We start from the raw sequence: 17,358 nt of genomic DNA on the forward strand, positions 1-17,358 counted from the left end.
AACATGTAGAAACGTGCACACACAAAGACATCAACAGAGAGACATATTATCCAACCGCAATCATATACATACAGACGCAGTTCACAACTTGCATGTCGTATTTGTTTCCCCAACACTGCTGCTGCCTGTTTGTTTCCTTAATCACGCTGTTTATGTTTCTGTGTCCAAACCTGTCAGTATAACTCCAACTAGAGCAATTAGCATGAGGGAAAAGCAAATAAAATGTCTGATGAAAGCAAAGCCTGGATCCTGACCTCATTCTGACTGAATCTGCCGCTAGCCAGCAGACATTCATTCCAAGTCATTTCCAAAGCTGTGAATTCCTCAGTGCCAGGCTGGCCTCGCTTTGGATGGATTTACAATGGCTGTTTGTGCTTCAAAACATATCATTATTCTATATTTGCCTGGGTTATGTCAGAATGCGCAGAGACCTTTGTTTGAGCACTTTTTTGTCAAACTGGTTTTACATGCTTTGTAATGCTTAACTTTGAAAAGTTTATATATTCCTTAAAGGAACAGTTTAAGATTTCGTGATATAGGTTATTCACTTTCTTGTCCAGTACATGAGAGGGGTGTTGATCTTCTCATCTTACTCTCAACAAGAAAGTGAATAAGCGCAACCTATATAGCAAAAAATAATTCTTTGTGTGCCCGACTATTTAAAAAGTTTGGGACCAGAAGGCTAACTTCTTGGAGTCTTCGCTGGTTGCCAACAAATTGTCTCTCTTTCCATCACCTCATCCATTCAAACAGCCGCTCGGTGTGTTAGTCAGGTTCAAAGTCTGAACTCCATCTCAGGTTCAAACTCCATCTCTTTGCCAGAAGAAACTCTATACTTGCACCAGCTTTACAGAGTCGGGGGAACATCCCGGTACTGATCCTTCCTGTACAGCCCCTAAGGTGCCACACTCAGCCTCAGATACTGTATTTATGGGACAGAGCAGTTGAAGGGGCCCCCTCCTCGCTTCAGGCCTATTGTTTGGAGGTTTGTGTCGGGAGACTTGTCACTGTGTGTTGGTTCAGTGTTGAGTCTCAGGGTGCAGGGAGAGTGCAAGAGGTTTTGGATAGACATCCTCGGGGCTTCTTTTATTCACAGAGACATCTATCATATAGGTTCAAAGGGGCAAGGAGGATTTTCCTCTGTGGGGTCAGCTTACATTTGTAAAACAGTGATTTGCCTGTAGCTCATAATAAAGCATTTATGATATTTTGTTCATGTTACAACGTTCCACAAAAACATATCACATATAACTTTAGACATATATAACTCACAGACAGAAACAAAAACTTCAATGGGTTTTTAATACGCATCAAGTATAGTATGCACATAGGCTAATGTAATTTATGTTACGAATGAACAATAGCCTACATTTGAATATGTTTGCCATAAAAATAAAGATAGGTTAAGCTACTGCTCGAGCCTCTATATGTATATATATTTAACCCCATTGAGGCATGTTTATCTATAGCTTAAGGAGGGAGGGGAGGAGACGTTTAAAGAAGGGCGTAGGAAAGGCAGAGGAGAAACCTTGAATGAGAGATTAGTAGACCTCAGAGCGCACAGACACAGCAGCCTGGAAGAGACTACAAATGAACGAGTCATGTTAAATGACTAAACTTTCTTTATCGACGAGGAATCCTTTCTGTCTTTTCTGACAAAAAGAGACAAAGATTACGAGGATCATTTTTGACGAATTCACCATCCCACTCAAGCTCTCCATGTGAAGCCTCACTTTTGCGCAACAGGTTTGGAGACATCAAATTTACCAGCATCAGCTCCAATCAATGTAGGAAGAAGAAGCATGCTGTCCCCGTGTTGGCCCTTTGGCACCGAGCAGGAGATCAACTCATGGGATGTAGTATATGCAGAGTCAGGTTCAACTTTGGCAAGGTGCTCTCCAAAGTCTCGGTGTTTTTTACCATGGTCCTGATCTTCACCTACTTCTTCTACTGCCTTACCGGATTCTGCGATTCGGCTCCGAGAAGTTTATACAGCCAACAAGCTTCAGACTATGACATTCTGGACGATCATCGCCGCGTTTTGGACGAGCTGCGACCATCATCGCCGCGTCTCTTCCCAGACGCGCCGTCTCGCCGGAACCGCACAGCCTCCGCGGACGCAGAACAGGTGGACGCGCCTGGACAGCTGCCTCAACACATGTCGGACAGCGCAAAGGAAAGCGCCCAGAAAAACGGCATCCCTGTGTCCAACACTTTCGGGACCAAAAGGTTTCCGCAGGCGATTATAATCGGCGTGAAGAAAGGAGGAACCCGCGCCCTGCTGGAGTTTCTCCGCATCCACCCGGACGTAAGAGCGGTCGGCGCGGAGCCTCACTTCTTCGACAGGTTTTATGATAGAGGACTGGAGTGGTACAGGTAGGAAACACACGAACAAACACACATGCAAGTTGCCTTTTAGCTCCATTTCTCCAGACAAATTAGGGGGAATTGCAAGAACTTTTGTTTTTTGTTTTTTGTTTTTTTACACTTCTCATGAATATGTAACTAGTTATTAGCATTGGTCTAAATAAAGGGGCCACGGGCCAATAGAGCACTGTCCAAATATGAACATTAATCTGCGATAAACACTACTAGAGTCACTATTGGGTGCCTCAGACGTGCATTAAGTCCCAATAGGAATATGATACGTTTTTAAATATTTACAATAAAGCTTTGGATGTCATCCCAGACACTGCAGGATGATGTATGGCAGGATGAAGGGTCAGATGAGTAGCAGTGGCGTCACCTGTGCAGAAGTGCTGATGTCTCCTGTCAATGATATATTCAGATCACCATAAGCCAATATTCTCCCTGCATGCTGCACTGTAGATCAAAAGGTCTCTGAGGAGCAGTTCATCATCTTGACAGTCATCTAAACACCATTTATACTCTTCAACATGACATCTTGTATTAACACTTCCACCTTGTTCTGAGTGGTTCTGTGAGAGAAGGAAGTCATGCAACCAGTATAGTAATCACGCTCATATGTTTTCCACATATAAAGGATATAAACCTGATTGATACAAATGAATTCATGTTTGGCCTGGCTGCATGTCACAATGATGTTGCACATAAAATGTTCATCGGCTACTGTCGCAGTGACAGCAGCTGATTTGGGGTGACCAGAGCTATCATTTGGGTGTAGTTAAGGCTGTAAAGAAGGATTTAGGTCTGGATGAAGCTGGTCTGGATCATCTCCAGATGCTCTACAAGCTCCCAGAGAACATCCCAGTTTTGCTTCAAACTTTTCACCAGTGTCAGAATACTATTTTTGACCTGCGAGCATAGTATTGAAGGTGCCGTAAGGAGAGACACACGTTGCACAGGATGAAGAGCACTGATAAACAAGCGCTTTGATAGCATGATGGTACTTGAAATTCTAAGGTGTGATTTAATCTTCTCTTGTTTTATTTTTTTCACCCCCCCCTTTAACTGAGAACATAAGGACACATGGAAACACTTTCACCACTGATAATTTTAGCATGCTGCTAAGCTTCCTCTCTGTTTTTCTCACTGCACATAAACACATGCATCTCACACGCACACACACACACACACACACACACACACACACACACACACACACACACACACACACACACACACACACACACGCAGGTTAGCATTTAGCTCCCTTTACTCCTAATTTACACATTTGCACTTTCCTCTGCTATATTCCATCCGTCTTTCTCCTTTTATTCAACCTTCTCACCACATTCTCTCTCTCTTTTCCCCTCTCTCGTCTGGCTTTACTTCTCCTTACTCTTCTTTAAGTGTAGAGGATGTGTTTATGTGGAAATACCTGTGGCGGACCTGGTGTTTCCAGAGCATGTTTTATGTGTGTTTTTGTGTGTTTAAATTAGCCTGACTGGTGCTGTAAAACTGTTATGCTTTAATGCTGAAGTTTTGTTGGTGCTGTAACACAGCAACACCAACATGGTCTATTGTAAGATAAGTAGAAATCAAAGCTGCACCTTACAATTAGAGCTTAAGGTGACATATTCAATTTCTTGTTGTGTTCAATTGACAGCGTAAACCCCACTGATACTTAGTTTTCTATCATATATGACAAAGAAAAGCTGCTTATCCTTAAATTTGAGAAGCTGGAACCCCTGAGATGTTTGGCATTTTAGCTTTAAAAAATGAGTTAAAGATAAATTGATTATCAAAACAGTTGCTTTTCTTGTTTATTTTCTGTCAAATCTAACTATTACGCAATCATTTCAGTAATATCAATCTTCAAAAGCAAAGCAGAAGGAGAGACTCCATGAGGAATATATTATTGTGTTATGATGCCATATTTTCAGTGGAATGTATATGGATTTGTAATATGACAGGTAGGCAGGTGGACTGCAGGGCAGAAGGTCCCGTTAAATTAGTTCTGATGGGTGCAATCTACTAAGCTACTACTGGTATTTTTAATATTGGCTGTTTTCTATTGTGGATAGAAGTAAACCTAGCTTGAGGAGGTGGAGAAGAGTTGTAGGGATCAACACAACAATAGTGACAGCAGCATGTGAAATTACTGAAAGATGAATCCCTTGTTGTCACTGAATCTCAGAAATTGGGGGAAATCTGTTTGCTGTCTCTAACAGTGACCCAGAGAAAGTTCAGGAAATCGTCAAGCTCAGCGCTGTGTTTTCTGTTTGTGTGTGTGTGTGTGTGTGTGTGTTTGTGTGTGTGTCAGTGACAGCAAGAGCTTATCCATGTGGAACAAGCAAGTCCTCCTGACTGTTAGTGAACACCAGGTCAACTCACTGTCACATCTGAAAGCTAACACTGCACACACACACACACACACACACACACACACACACACACACACACACACACACACACACACACACACACACACACACACTCCCATGTGAGTGATTCGTGCCTGCTGTGTATGACCGGCTCTGAAAAGCCAACCCTGAGCTTTGACATTTTATCTTGTTGATGTTCCCCGCTTCATCTGCATCTCTCAGGTCAACAGGATCGTATTTCTACGGTATATATATATGGGTATAAATATTTTACTGGATCATTAATTTAATCTTAGTAAATCACCAATTAACCTACATTGTCTTATTGCTTTATTGACTTTCCCTTTCAGACGCTTATGACTTTTGCATGCTTGTATTTCAGCCATAATCAATATAAAATACATATTCAAATGCATCCAAATCAGAACATTTTTAATAATTTTGTTGACAAGTCATAATAAGTAATACAAAAATAGCCTTTGCCAAAGACACATGATTTCAGATGAGCATATCTAATAACAATTTGTGCATTGCGATGCTGTTTCCCCATGTCTTGGATGGAGAAATAAGCACAAACTGTAGGCGATTTTAGCAGATGGATGAGAGTCATGCACGGTCATATATTGCTGTCAGATATTGGCGATGTCCATGCTGGAGACACTTCACAGGCGCAGCAGTTCCCTCCCGTGCGTGTTGTTCTAACAGCATTGTCTTCTGCGAGACAGACTTAGACCTCATTCATGTGTGTTTTCCATTGCTTTTATCTTGAGCGATCCAGTCAGTCTTCTCTCTCTCTTTCCACTCCACCCAGCCTGTCTTTCCGTCCCCTTCTGTCCTTTGCATGTGTGCATACGAGCCCATTACAGGAATGAAAAAGCCACAAATAGTGCTTTCAGAATGAAGCAAAGATTTAATGAATTTCTGTGTTGTTTTATGGCTTTAAGGGGACTTCATGGAGTGATAAGTTTCATATGGGACTTGAGAGCCACCACAGAAAACTAAGAAACCTCAGCTTTCCATGGCACAATGGTTGTGATCGTCATGGCTTCGTCACCATGACATGGACTCGAATGACAAGCTCATAGATTGATCATTTTTTTAAGTTGTATCTTCAGTTTCTTGATGACGTTAACATGACAACATTTGTTGTTGTTGTCTTGTAGCAGAACAAGCAGTTGTTATTTGATAAACACTGTGCAGTTACACGGCGTTGGATCTAAAATAGCACCCTAGAAAACGAATGACCAGTCTCTATATATTTAATTTATAAAAAAGATGCATGTCTGCATTTTTATTTTCTGGAAAAGCACTAGTCCACAAGTTCCATCAATATTTTGAAAGCTTGTCAATTGGCTGACCTACAGTCTTGACACCAAAGGCCATGCCCGATAGGATTGCTATTAAAATGTAGTATAAATCGTTAAAGGGCAGTGGCACAAGGGCAAGGAGAAATGTCAGCACTGCTGAAAATGACATGGTCTTTAAAAAGACAGAGTTTTGTACATAAAAATATGAAGTGGCGACAACAGGTGAAAGTAAAATGCGATGCCGGTCTTTGGGATAATGTATAGGTCATTTTTTATCTACTTCTTGTCAATATACATCAAATTAGTTGGATCAATTTTGTTAGATGAGAAAGGTGATGCTCTTTCAAAATAAAGATTCAAACCCTTACCATTTCAGTCTAGATAATTTCACAGTTGAAAATGTGAATGTGCATTCTAATGCGCATGGGGCTACGTTTTCCAGAGCGAGGGTGATTTTCCCGACACTTCATTCTGTGTCCAGCCCCGAGGCCATTAGTGATAGAGGCTGAACACGGCTGATTGGTGTAACAGACCAGGAAGTGGTCTTTGTAGTGTTGAGTTGTACTGTGTTTTAATGGTGGTGGGGTTTGGCTGGAGTTGGGTCTAGGTGGTGTTATAAGGTTTGAAAAGGCCCACACTCACACCCCATATGGTGGGAATTATAATAATTTGAGGCGCATTGTGGGGCGCCTGTAAAATGTTTCAGTCGTGCCGTTTTAGCTAGTGAAGAAAATACTTTGTGTCAGTTGGCCAGAATGAAATGTTTCAGATGCTTGGTAGTCATGCTCAGTTGCACTGCTATTTCTAGAAAAGTGGGCGTTGTTGAGATATTCTGTCTCAACCAAAAAGGTGGACCGACTTATTTTGTTAAACAGAAAAAAAGCTTTTGTAGAAAAAACATTTTTTACTCAAAACAATAAAAAAAAGTATTGTTTGGTATTGACGCAGATATTAGAACATTTTCAAACAATACCCATCCATCACTAATCGGCACAGATTTGACATCCCGTTGAGTCTCTTAATTATGATTGAACGCTCATACGCCATGCAGTCACTAATTAGCCCTTGACCAACAACACATATTTAATTTCTTTACAGAAAAGCCCACACACACACACACACACACACACATACACACACTGTATGCATGATTTTACCCCCTACCCATCCACCTTCCTACACACATAGATATTCAAATTCATTACAATGGTATCCTACTGTAAATCGCCAAAGATGAAAATGTACAACACTGTAGTCTCTGTGGGAGTAATAGCACTACAGCTAACCTGCTGTCGAGAAAACCCTCCTTTCCCTCAATAGTGCATCATTATTCATAAGGAAATAGACCATCTGATAACAATGTATTTAAATCTGTGGGTGGCAACAGTCTTTCTGCCAGTTATGTAGTTTCCCAGAGAGATCTAACCATCCACTTCCTCTCTCTGTCTATGGAGAGAGGTGATGGCGCATGTTTATAGTGTTGTTGCTCAGTGTCAAGCCCGTCCTCAGGCTACGTATGGTTTTTATATGTTAATTTATATTCTTTCCGACTTTGGCGTCTATTATAGTTTGAGGCCTCGTTCCTTACTCAGGTTTCTCTTTAGACAAAGAACACGTAGACAGCATGGCGGCAGTCGCCCTTAGTATCCCACAGACAATCATGACTCCTTTAGTGTGTGTGCAGGGTCTTGGGTTGTATCACATCGACAGTAGCGTGCGTCAGTAGCGTGTTGACGTTGGCATATAGTGAACCTTATTGCTTTGTCACTGCAGTGCACCCAGGTTATACTTAAGCAATGGTTTGGCATTTGGGGAAATACAGTACAATTATTAACTTTCTAGTGTTAGATGAATAGATCGATAGCGCTCTCATTTTAGAGATTGGTACCTTCTCATCTAACTCCTGGCAAGAAAACAAATAAGCGCATTTCCCAAAATGTCAAAAAATTCTTTTAACTGCTATATTTGCTGCTTGTTGAACTGCTTTGTTGTATTTTGGAGAGTAGATTAGCAGCATATGTTTCATCCAGGCATGAAGGCGTAGATCGAGGTTCCCACACTCATCCTGTCAGCCTGACCGGCCGTACATGGCCCTGAGGCTCCTTCTGTCACCCTCTGAGCACAGCAGCAATGCTGGGAAACGTTTTCCTTCAGTTTGTTGTGAGCCCCCCTCTTATTTTTTACGGCCTTAATTTTCCACTGCCTCGTTAATTGGGTTTTAGCTCTGAAAGCGTTGGCCATAGAGTCTCTTTCAGCAAGTCAGTGTTTAGCATTCAGTATGATCCAGTAAATAAATATAATAACCCATGGAAGTTTAGATCTGTTTTTGTTGTTAGAAAATGGCATGCTAATTGGATTTTTGGGATCATTTTTGTCAACAGTCAGCTTTACTTTCTGTGCAGAATGCCTTTTATTAGGGCGCTACAGGGGGATGAAGCTGCAGCACCCCCAACGGGAGAACCCATAATCTCGGGGGCAGGAAGTATCTTGGCCACATCCTTGTTGCCAGGGTTAGTATTTAATCTTCTGATCCAGACTGCCTAGAACATATCAGTAGTGTAATCAGCGGTGTAGCACTTAAGGGAGAAAAAGTGCTACATCCTTTAAGCAGCAGGGAGTTCCAGACTAATGTGGCTAGTCAGCAAGGCTTTCCAATGCTGGGTTAAATGGAAAACATCTTCATTCTCTGAATTACTCTCTTTGCACAAAAGTAGACTAAACTACATGTTTCCTTAAGTCAAACGAAAGCGCTACATAAATAACATAACAATAGGTTTACATGCATGGGAAATTGACAGTATATTAATCATCCCTGATCTGTTTACAGTATCTCCTGGCACCCCATACAGGAGCAGATTTATGATAGAAAATGGCTATTATTGATTCTCTGATAATGAGACAGATTGTGATGAGGGAGATAGGGATCCAGAGAGGGAGGGGGTGGGGTGGGGGGGAGCCACAATTCATTAACTATTAACTATTCATGAGTATGGAAAGACAACTTATGGTCAATTACTGAAGTGACACTTATGTGAAGGAGTGAAGGACAAATCGAGAGGAGTATGGATGAGAGAGGAGAGGACAGAGAGGGAGACGAACACTCATTTTCTCATCAGTAAACACTGACACCTCTGCATTTACATTTGTGTATGTGCACAAACGCACTCACGCACACACACACACACACACACACACACACACACAGCGCATGCACACAGTGAACAATCTGTTATATAGAGACAGACGTATTGATTAGACACAGATAAACAGGGGACAGAAAGGCAGCGACAGGCCATTTGCAGCTCTTGTAGTTGGATAATAATCAATTAATGGTCTTTTATTATGGGGATCATTTGATAGGGGTGGCTTGAAATGGCTTAACTTTAAGTAAAGGGGGAAACTCGAAACTTACACAGGAACAAGAATGTTTTTTTCCTTCCTCACACTTATGGTCATGGACTCTCCATGTGACAACAAATACTTTGTCATATTTACAGAGGTTTCTTCATAGTTGCAGCACACTAAATGTAAAACATACAGTTATACCTTTTATTTTCCCTTAAGTAGCTTTAAGTAGCTCTTTTTCATCTTCTACACTGTCTGACAGTATTATATTTGTATTGTGTATGACCTTGTTCCAGCTCTTCATTAAAGTTCTTTGATGTGTTTGATTGATATATTCGTAAGACTCCTTGTTTTTATGACTTCTTTATATTCTTTATGTCATGTGCAGCAATGGAAACAGGGAGAAGTGCTTAGCCTAACAAATATCAATATGTCTTCTTTTGTTTAATCCTTAAAAAAACAAAGTTTAAAAAACAACATGTTTTATTTTTTATGGGGCACAGAAAATAACTACACCGGGCCAAGAAATAGTCCGGCACATAACCCCCCTACCCCCTTAAACCACAACATGTTGCTTTTATACTTCTGTTTTTGTACAGACTAAACAAATCAAATACAATGTGTTAATTAGTAAGCTTTAGAGATGAATTTTGTAACCTTTGGTACTGGCTGCTGGCAGTAGATACAGACATGAGAGTGGTATCAATTTTCTCATCTAACTCTCATCAACGTGTTTCCCAAAATGTCAAAGTTTTCCTTTGAGAGCTCCACTACAATTTGAAATAACATTATGTGGGTTTGCTGAATGTAACGACTGATGCACAGCAGAGTGCTGCTTGTTAAGGGGTCACTGTGCTGCGTTTTGACCTCAGAGCAAGAGTGAAGTCAGTGCAACCTGTTCTTTGCTCTCTGACTGCTGCTCCTAACCCCAGTCAATCACTGCCTTGTGTACTTTAAAACTACTGGAGGGTCAGTTTCAACCGCACCTTTTTACTCACACATTGAGGGTTTGCCCCATTTCATTCTCTCTGCTGGAACATTAAAAAATATTAATAATTTTGGCATATGGCACTCAAGAGGTACATTCAATCTTCCTACATGGCAAACAAGAGTGTGTTTTTTTAACTGAATCAAATTGATTCAAAATGTTCGCTTTTGCTGTTGATTTTTCATCTTAAAGGCTGACAATTGTTATTTTTTTAGTATCCGCATCTGAAAGCGAACACTGGGTCTAATGGACTATTACATTATGAATACTACAGTTAGCTTTTCAATCTTACTAGAGCAACTGCCAAAATTGAAATAAATTTCCCCTTGGATGTCCATCAGTGCAATTTCTTTCTTGTCATTGACATTTGGACTTTTTGCAGACTTCCAATCTGAAACAAATAAAGCACACAGGCTCCATTACTTGTTTATGTTATAGTAAGCCACATGGAACTCTCTGTTTCCAGTAACAAATAAGATGTGTTGAGTAAATGAACTACAGGCAATTCATTTGCTGTTTAAAAAATTGATCATCATCTGTCTGTCATGCAAAACAATTTGTCTCTGAAATCCAAATCCACCACAATGTGGACACACGAACAAATGCCTGTCGCATACCATGTTACCCACAATGCCTGTTTGCCAGATAGTGCTGAAAGTGTGTAGGACAGCAGATGTGCACAGTTAGTGCTTGAAGTTTAGACATACAATGTAAGATATATCAGTAGATTTGCGGTCATTGGTTTAGATTACAAATTAATATACATTGGATTAAAATGCAAAATGTATTTCGGAAATATAGTAGCACATCATTCAACTGATGCCTTTTCACCGCCGTATTCTACACAGCATCTCTCCTCATTGTAGCCATATGTATAACACACTAGCTGAGCTCAGCAGCTTGCCATCCTGTTTGCACTTCCTGACTTTGGTCTGTTTGGTCTGTTTGAGTCCTTGTAGGAACTCGTAGTAGAGGTGAGGGTAGTGGTGGTGGTGGTGGGGGGGCACTATGCTCTTGCAGGAAGAAAGGAGGGGGTTGGAAATCTGTAGGAAATTGCTGTTAAGTGGTTCTTGAGGCTTTGTGGTTTTGACTCATCAGGCCCATAGTGAGTGGATGGTCCTGTTGTGCAGGCCTTACAGTGAGGCTCCAACAGATGGGCTGTCTGCGGCTCTGGTTCATAAACACAGTGTATGGACCTTTAATCACACAGATTTTGGGCTGCTTTAATGTTTAGCGTATATAATGTGTTTACGTTATCCCTTTGATGTTCCTTTAGCTTTATCAGTTTCTACCCCGACATGTGATTAAATTGGCATACTAATGGTGTGATTTCACAAAATGTAAAGCGATAATGCAACTGGCACTCTGTTTTTAAAGCTGCATGAAGCAATATTTATATATCAACAACTGGTCAAATGTATGTATGATGTGAAAGGGGTTGTTACTCTTAGTGATGGGCCCACAGAGAATTATCACCCAACTGTGCGTTTCCTTCAGCTCCACAGAGTGTTTTAGTGTCTTTTAGCTCATTGTTTTGGTTTTACGTCCCACAACTTTAATCTTTTGGTTAACTCTCACTGCTGTGATTAGCAATGTATCTAGGTGTAGAATGCAACTGTTTTCAAAGAAAGAGCCCTGATAAACCAACTGTACACTACCTGCCCAGCACCCAACAGCAGACAGACATGTAAACAACAGGCCGGTGAACATTGTGGAGCATTCAGCAGCTGGAGAGCCCAATGTTTCCTCCTAGGAGTTGGTGAACCATGAACAGAGCTAAAAGGAGAGTTAACATTGGATTTACATTTATCAGGTGGACTAAGTCATCCAAGGTGTGGGAGCATTTCACACTAAATAAATCAAAAACGTGTTAATTTCAAGATAAACAAAAGCGACACGGCATGGCATGGGCGCACCACGGTGATGAGTCAGCACCTAAAACGTAAACCTGTTGAGTCCCTGATGAGGAGGAAGGGAGTTCAACAGCAGGGTAAAGTCACTACACTATCCTACTTCTGTTCCGTTCTGAAGTGAGGAACGTACCGTCCCTCCAGTAGCTCTTCTGGTGCTGCTGTTTACTCGTTATCCAGCTGACTAGCATGACAAGCTAGCGTTAGCTCGGTAATAACAGTAATAAAGCAGGGGTGGTATACTTTGCAAGACTAAAGACACGGTTTTATTCACTCGCCTTTTTTGGCCCATTAATTTTCAATCTGTTATGTATATTATGTGCTTTGTCCCATATCAGTTATTGTTGACAAATATAATAGTGTGTGGTGTATAAACGAACTTAACTTGCACTTACTACAATGATGGTAATAATTTAATGAATAAGTGTGTGTGTGTGTGTGTGTGTGTGTGTGTCTGTCTGTTTGTCTGTCTGTCTGTCTTTCTTTCTGTCTGTGTATCTTGTCTGTATCTGCTATTTGGGTTACTTACCTTTACACAACTATTAACTAAAACAATAAGTATGTATGTATTGAGTTTATGTAAATTAATGCTTTTTTTTTATCCGATTCATTGATTAATCGAAAAAATAATCGACAGATTAATCGATTATTAAAATAATTAGTTAGTTGCAGCCCTACTCTGTATCTGCTAGCACGTTAGCCAAATCGACTATATATGGCCATGGTAAAATGTCAGTGTTGTGTTTACAGCTTGTTCCACTGCCTATTTGTTTTTTATTTGTTTATGTTGCACAATAACACAAAAAAGTTAAATAATAAAAAATAAAGATTGTGCAGGTGAGATTAAGAAAACCCCTAGGGGTTTATAGAAAGTGTCTCACCTATAGGAAGAGCACAACTAATCAAGCTTTCAAATTGTGACACATCAGCTGGATATATTACAGAGTGAAACAGTCTCCATCATTAATGGCTCTGAGAGATGAATCAGAATTCTGACAAGTTTCTTTTTTTCATTTAGGAACCTAATGCCTCGGACGCTGGATGGCCAGATCACCATGGAGAAGACCCCCAGCTACTTTGTCACAAAGGAGGCTCCTAGCCGTGTCTGCATTATGAACTGCCAAACCAAGCTCATTGTTGTGGTCAGGGATCCTGTGACGCGGGCTGTATCTGACTACACCCAGACACTGTCCAAGAACCCAGGCCTTCCATCCTTCCAGAGCCTGGCTTTAAAAAACTCCACCACAGGTGTGATTGACACCACGTGGAGCGCTGTGCGCATCGGCCTCTACGCCAAACATCTGGAGAACTGGCTTCAGTACTTCCCCTTGTCTCATTTTCTGTTTGTTAGCGGTGAGCGGCTGGTGTCTGATCCGGCAGGGGAGATGGGCCGAGTTCAGGACTTCCTGGGTCTGAAAAGGGTTGTTTCAGACAAACACTTCTACTTCAACCAGACCAAAGGTTTTCCCTGCTTGAAGAAGCCAGAAGGGAGCAGCAGACCTCGCTGCCTTGGTAAGTCTAAGGGCAGACCCCATCCCCAAATCCCATCCGAGATCCTACAGAGGCTCAGAGACTTCTACAGGCCCTTCAACCACCGTTTCTACCAGATGAGTGGACAAGACTTTGGCTGGGACTAATAGGGGAGATTCCTGTCATAGCCCAGATAAAAAGAGATGTTTTTTTTTTGGCCTTTTCCACCTTTAATGTTTGACAGGACAGCTAGGTGAGAAAGGGGGAAGACATGCAGGAAATTGTCACAGGTCAGATTTGAACCCAGGACCTCTGCATCAAGGTATAAACCTTTCAGTATACATGCACCTGCTCTACCCACTGAGCCAACCTGGCCACACCCAGTTTTGCTGTTTAATGCTCCACAGGACTAACGTTCTCAGGTACTGGGTAAAGGAATACTAAGTCCACCAACTTCTGCCTCAGTATAGACTCAACATGACATGCAGCACATGAACTGTTACTTTTTTTATGTAGAATAGAAGCCGACATGAACACAGTGCTGCCAATATGCAAGTTACACACATGGTTAATGGCTTATTTATTAAACCATTAAAAGATTAATGTTAAGCGGAAGTTAGAAGAAAAGTACATACCAAAGGGATGGAAAAAAACATTGCCTTTGAATATAATTTTTGACTTTTGTTTATAAAATAAGCTGATATTTATAGTTTCTGTTGATTTGAAATACAACAGTTACAGATTTATTTTATGAAAGAAATGTATTTATTACACCACAAGGCAAGACATAAAACTGAATTATGTTTTCATTGACAGGACATTGGAAAAAATGTCATACTCCACTTTTTAATTATTAGCAGTGTTACTTTGACTGCATAATGTTTTCATTACATTTTCTGTTTCCAAATGTCCTTTGAAATGCTACATATCTTAGTTTGATGTTGCAGGGTATTTCTCTGTACATTGCAGTTGATATACCAATGATACCTCATCTGTTAATATTAAATGTGTTACAATGATCAGAAACCACACATACACACTTTCCATTTGTAGGCATTTGTAGATATTTCTCCTCTCAAAGCCACACATATTTTAATTGCCTTGAACAGTACTAACCATATCCACTGTTACTCACTTAAATAAATTACTGTTTTGAGCTGTGATTGTTTTCAACTATTTAAAACTCCATATGTAAGGTACACAAAGCACAGTGGTGTGTTTAAAACTGTAATTCTGATGCTTTGTGTTGTGAAGTAAAGCTGTATCTGACATGACATCCCGAGTACAATGTTTCGTCTTTTTTCATTTCATGTGTTACTGTAAAGTTATCAAGCAAACTGAGGATGTTTCTATAAAGACTGCTAGAATAATGATATATATTTGGCCCTCAAAAAGTAAACCTAATCCAATAAATGTAAATGAAACCTATGCCTATTCTAATCCACGTAACGCTTGACAGGCATAGCAACATTAACTAAAGGGGGCGGGCTTAGCGAATGGTCAGTTCTTCCATGGTAACCCTGTTAGTGCTGCCCATGGATGTATTATATTGACGGTGGTCAAATCTAATTGACCAAAATGTCTCTCTCTCTCTTTATTTATGCTTTCAAACTTTAGCTCCAAAATCTCACTCTTCCCTCTCTTTCTTTCTCACACTGCTTTTCCCTATGCCACTTCCACACAGTGAGACCACATGCACAGTCTGAGGCCAGTGAGCTGCTGAGGCCTTTAATTATGAAAGATGTCAGTTCACTCAGAAAGCCCCCGTCCTTCCTCTCTGGGTTAAGAATTAGCAGCAAAGCCCTTCTCTTTTAACGTATACACTATCCTGTATGGAAGAAGAAGAAAAAAAACATCTGTTGGATGGAACAACCAAAAAAAAAAGGAACCCACTTAAGATCTGAAAAATACACTGAGCTGCAGATGTTTTTGTTTGTTCGTAACAATGAATGGAAATATGCCTGACCAGTGCTCACATTCAATGATTAAACCAAACATATTCAATCAAAAATATCAACATGGAGCTTTTATTGCTTGCATTAGCGTGCTAGTGTATACTGTACCTGCAAGTTTGCATGCACATACACCCATTGCTTTCGCTCTTTCCATACATCTTGCCTTCTCTAATTTTAGTCAATATTTCTGTCACATTTCCCCCTCTGTTTTATATGTCTGGCATTAGTTTTTAGTGGGCCTTGCTAAAATTTTAATGTGCTTGCCTCACTTCATCTGTGCCAACTTTTATTACCAGCCATAGTGATAGCTGCATTTTCGCTGTGCCAGTCCAACAGCAGGCATTAAAATGGACTGATTTCCCATTCTGCCATCTGCGAAAGATGTTAGTGTCAGTGTTTGCAGGACTAGCCCAGACGTTAAGTTTCATTAAATCAGCAGGACATTCGGCATAATCTACGGTTGTCACAAAACACTGGGAATGATGTGATAAATCCAAGTGAGGTGAAGGAAGAAAGACTATATATATATATATACTAAAGAGTATAATGTAGGAAAGATTGAGAATGTGTTCCGTTAAAGCGAGACGTAAAGATGTACGTTGGTGTTCATCAAAATGAGCTACTGCATATCTAATTAACCATAACTTAATCCAACTCTGTGATCTAAGCAAACAAGCCTTACAGTATTCCCTCTGGTCTGTCTTTGTACAGATTGCCCTGTAGAGACCACCAGCACTTAGTCATGTTTTATGACTCTGTCATCAATATTGTAGGTGTACGGCAATTCACAAAATTCATGATTTGATTTGATTCAACAGAGTACGGTGCTGTCACAGTTCCAGACTTCCTCACTGCAGATGAGTAAATGTCTTACTTTTCCATTACAAATTTATTTGAGGATTCAAGAAGAATAGTAAGTAGGCATTAAGTAAAACATGTAGATATGACTTATCCTTTAAGGTTTAGTGTTGATTCCTTTTTACACTGAGGGGAAGTTTGGATGTAACCATTTAAAGGGACAATTCACCCCAAAATCAAAAATACATATTTTAAATACATACTTTAAATTCGATAAAGAGATTTCAGACTCAACACATACACCAAATCCTGATAGAGAGACAATACACTTTTCTCAAAAATTTGTTTGAAATCCAGGATATGCTGAATTCCAATTGCTTACAACAACTGAAATGCATGGCCAATAAATCACAAGGCCATAAAACTCCAAATCTTCCCTTCTCATGGGAACAGTAATTTGTTTAGCTTTGGCTGGCATGCAGCTTCCAAGGATTTTGAGCATACAATTTAATGCATGCCATCAATTCCAACCATTGTGGATTTGTTTGCATGAGTGAAAATAGCCCAATGTGGATTGAGTTACTGGCCACTGTGACCATTTGAGATTAGGCGTGATGAGGGATATATATTTTGTGCGGTGACTCTTGTTTGGGAATAATGGGCACATGGCAGACTAATCAGGAACACCCCAAGGGAGGGATGAACCACTCTGAAAGCTGCGTTGAAGGAAAGGGGGAATGATTGCTACACAACAGATAAAAAGTAGGATTAGAGTGTAAAAGCGGTTTCCCTTTGAGGAGCCACAAATGAAGACGGTTCATACTGAGGACTCCACAC

General features: G+C 40.5%; 1 protein-coding gene across 1 annotated transcript; it reads left to right on the forward strand.

Moving 5' to 3' along the window:
• Positions 1–1,921: 1,921 nt before the first annotated feature.
• On the forward strand, positions 1,922–15,042 carry LOC114569413 (heparan sulfate glucosamine 3-O-sulfotransferase 6). Its single transcript, XM_028599214.1, has 2 exons — positions 1,922–2,376; positions 13,317–15,042. Exons 1-2 carry the CDS (start codon positions 1,922–1,924, stop codon positions 13,933–13,935), a joined length of 1,074 nt encoding a protein of 357 aa, XP_028455015.1. The 3' UTR covers positions 13,936–15,042.
• The last annotated feature ends 2,316 nt before the right edge of the window (positions 15,043–17,358 follow it).

Source organism: Perca flavescens, chromosome 15 (genome assembly GCF_004354835.1).
Source record: "Perca flavescens isolate YP-PL-M2 chromosome 15, PFLA_1.0, whole genome shotgun sequence".
In the NCBI taxonomy this organism is placed as follows: Eukaryota; Metazoa; Chordata; class Actinopteri; order Perciformes; family Percidae; genus Perca; species Perca flavescens.

Excerpts from the sequence above, each read along its gene's own strand:
- LOC114569413 (XM_028599214.1), top strand. The coding sequence starts at position 1,922 with ATGGTCCTGATCTTCACCTACTTCTTCTACTGCCTTACCGGATTCTGC. Across the intron at positions 2,377-13,316 it reads AGAGGACTGGAGTGGTACAG|GAACCTAATGCCTCGGACGC; the intron begins GTAGGAAACACA and ends TTTTTCATTTAG.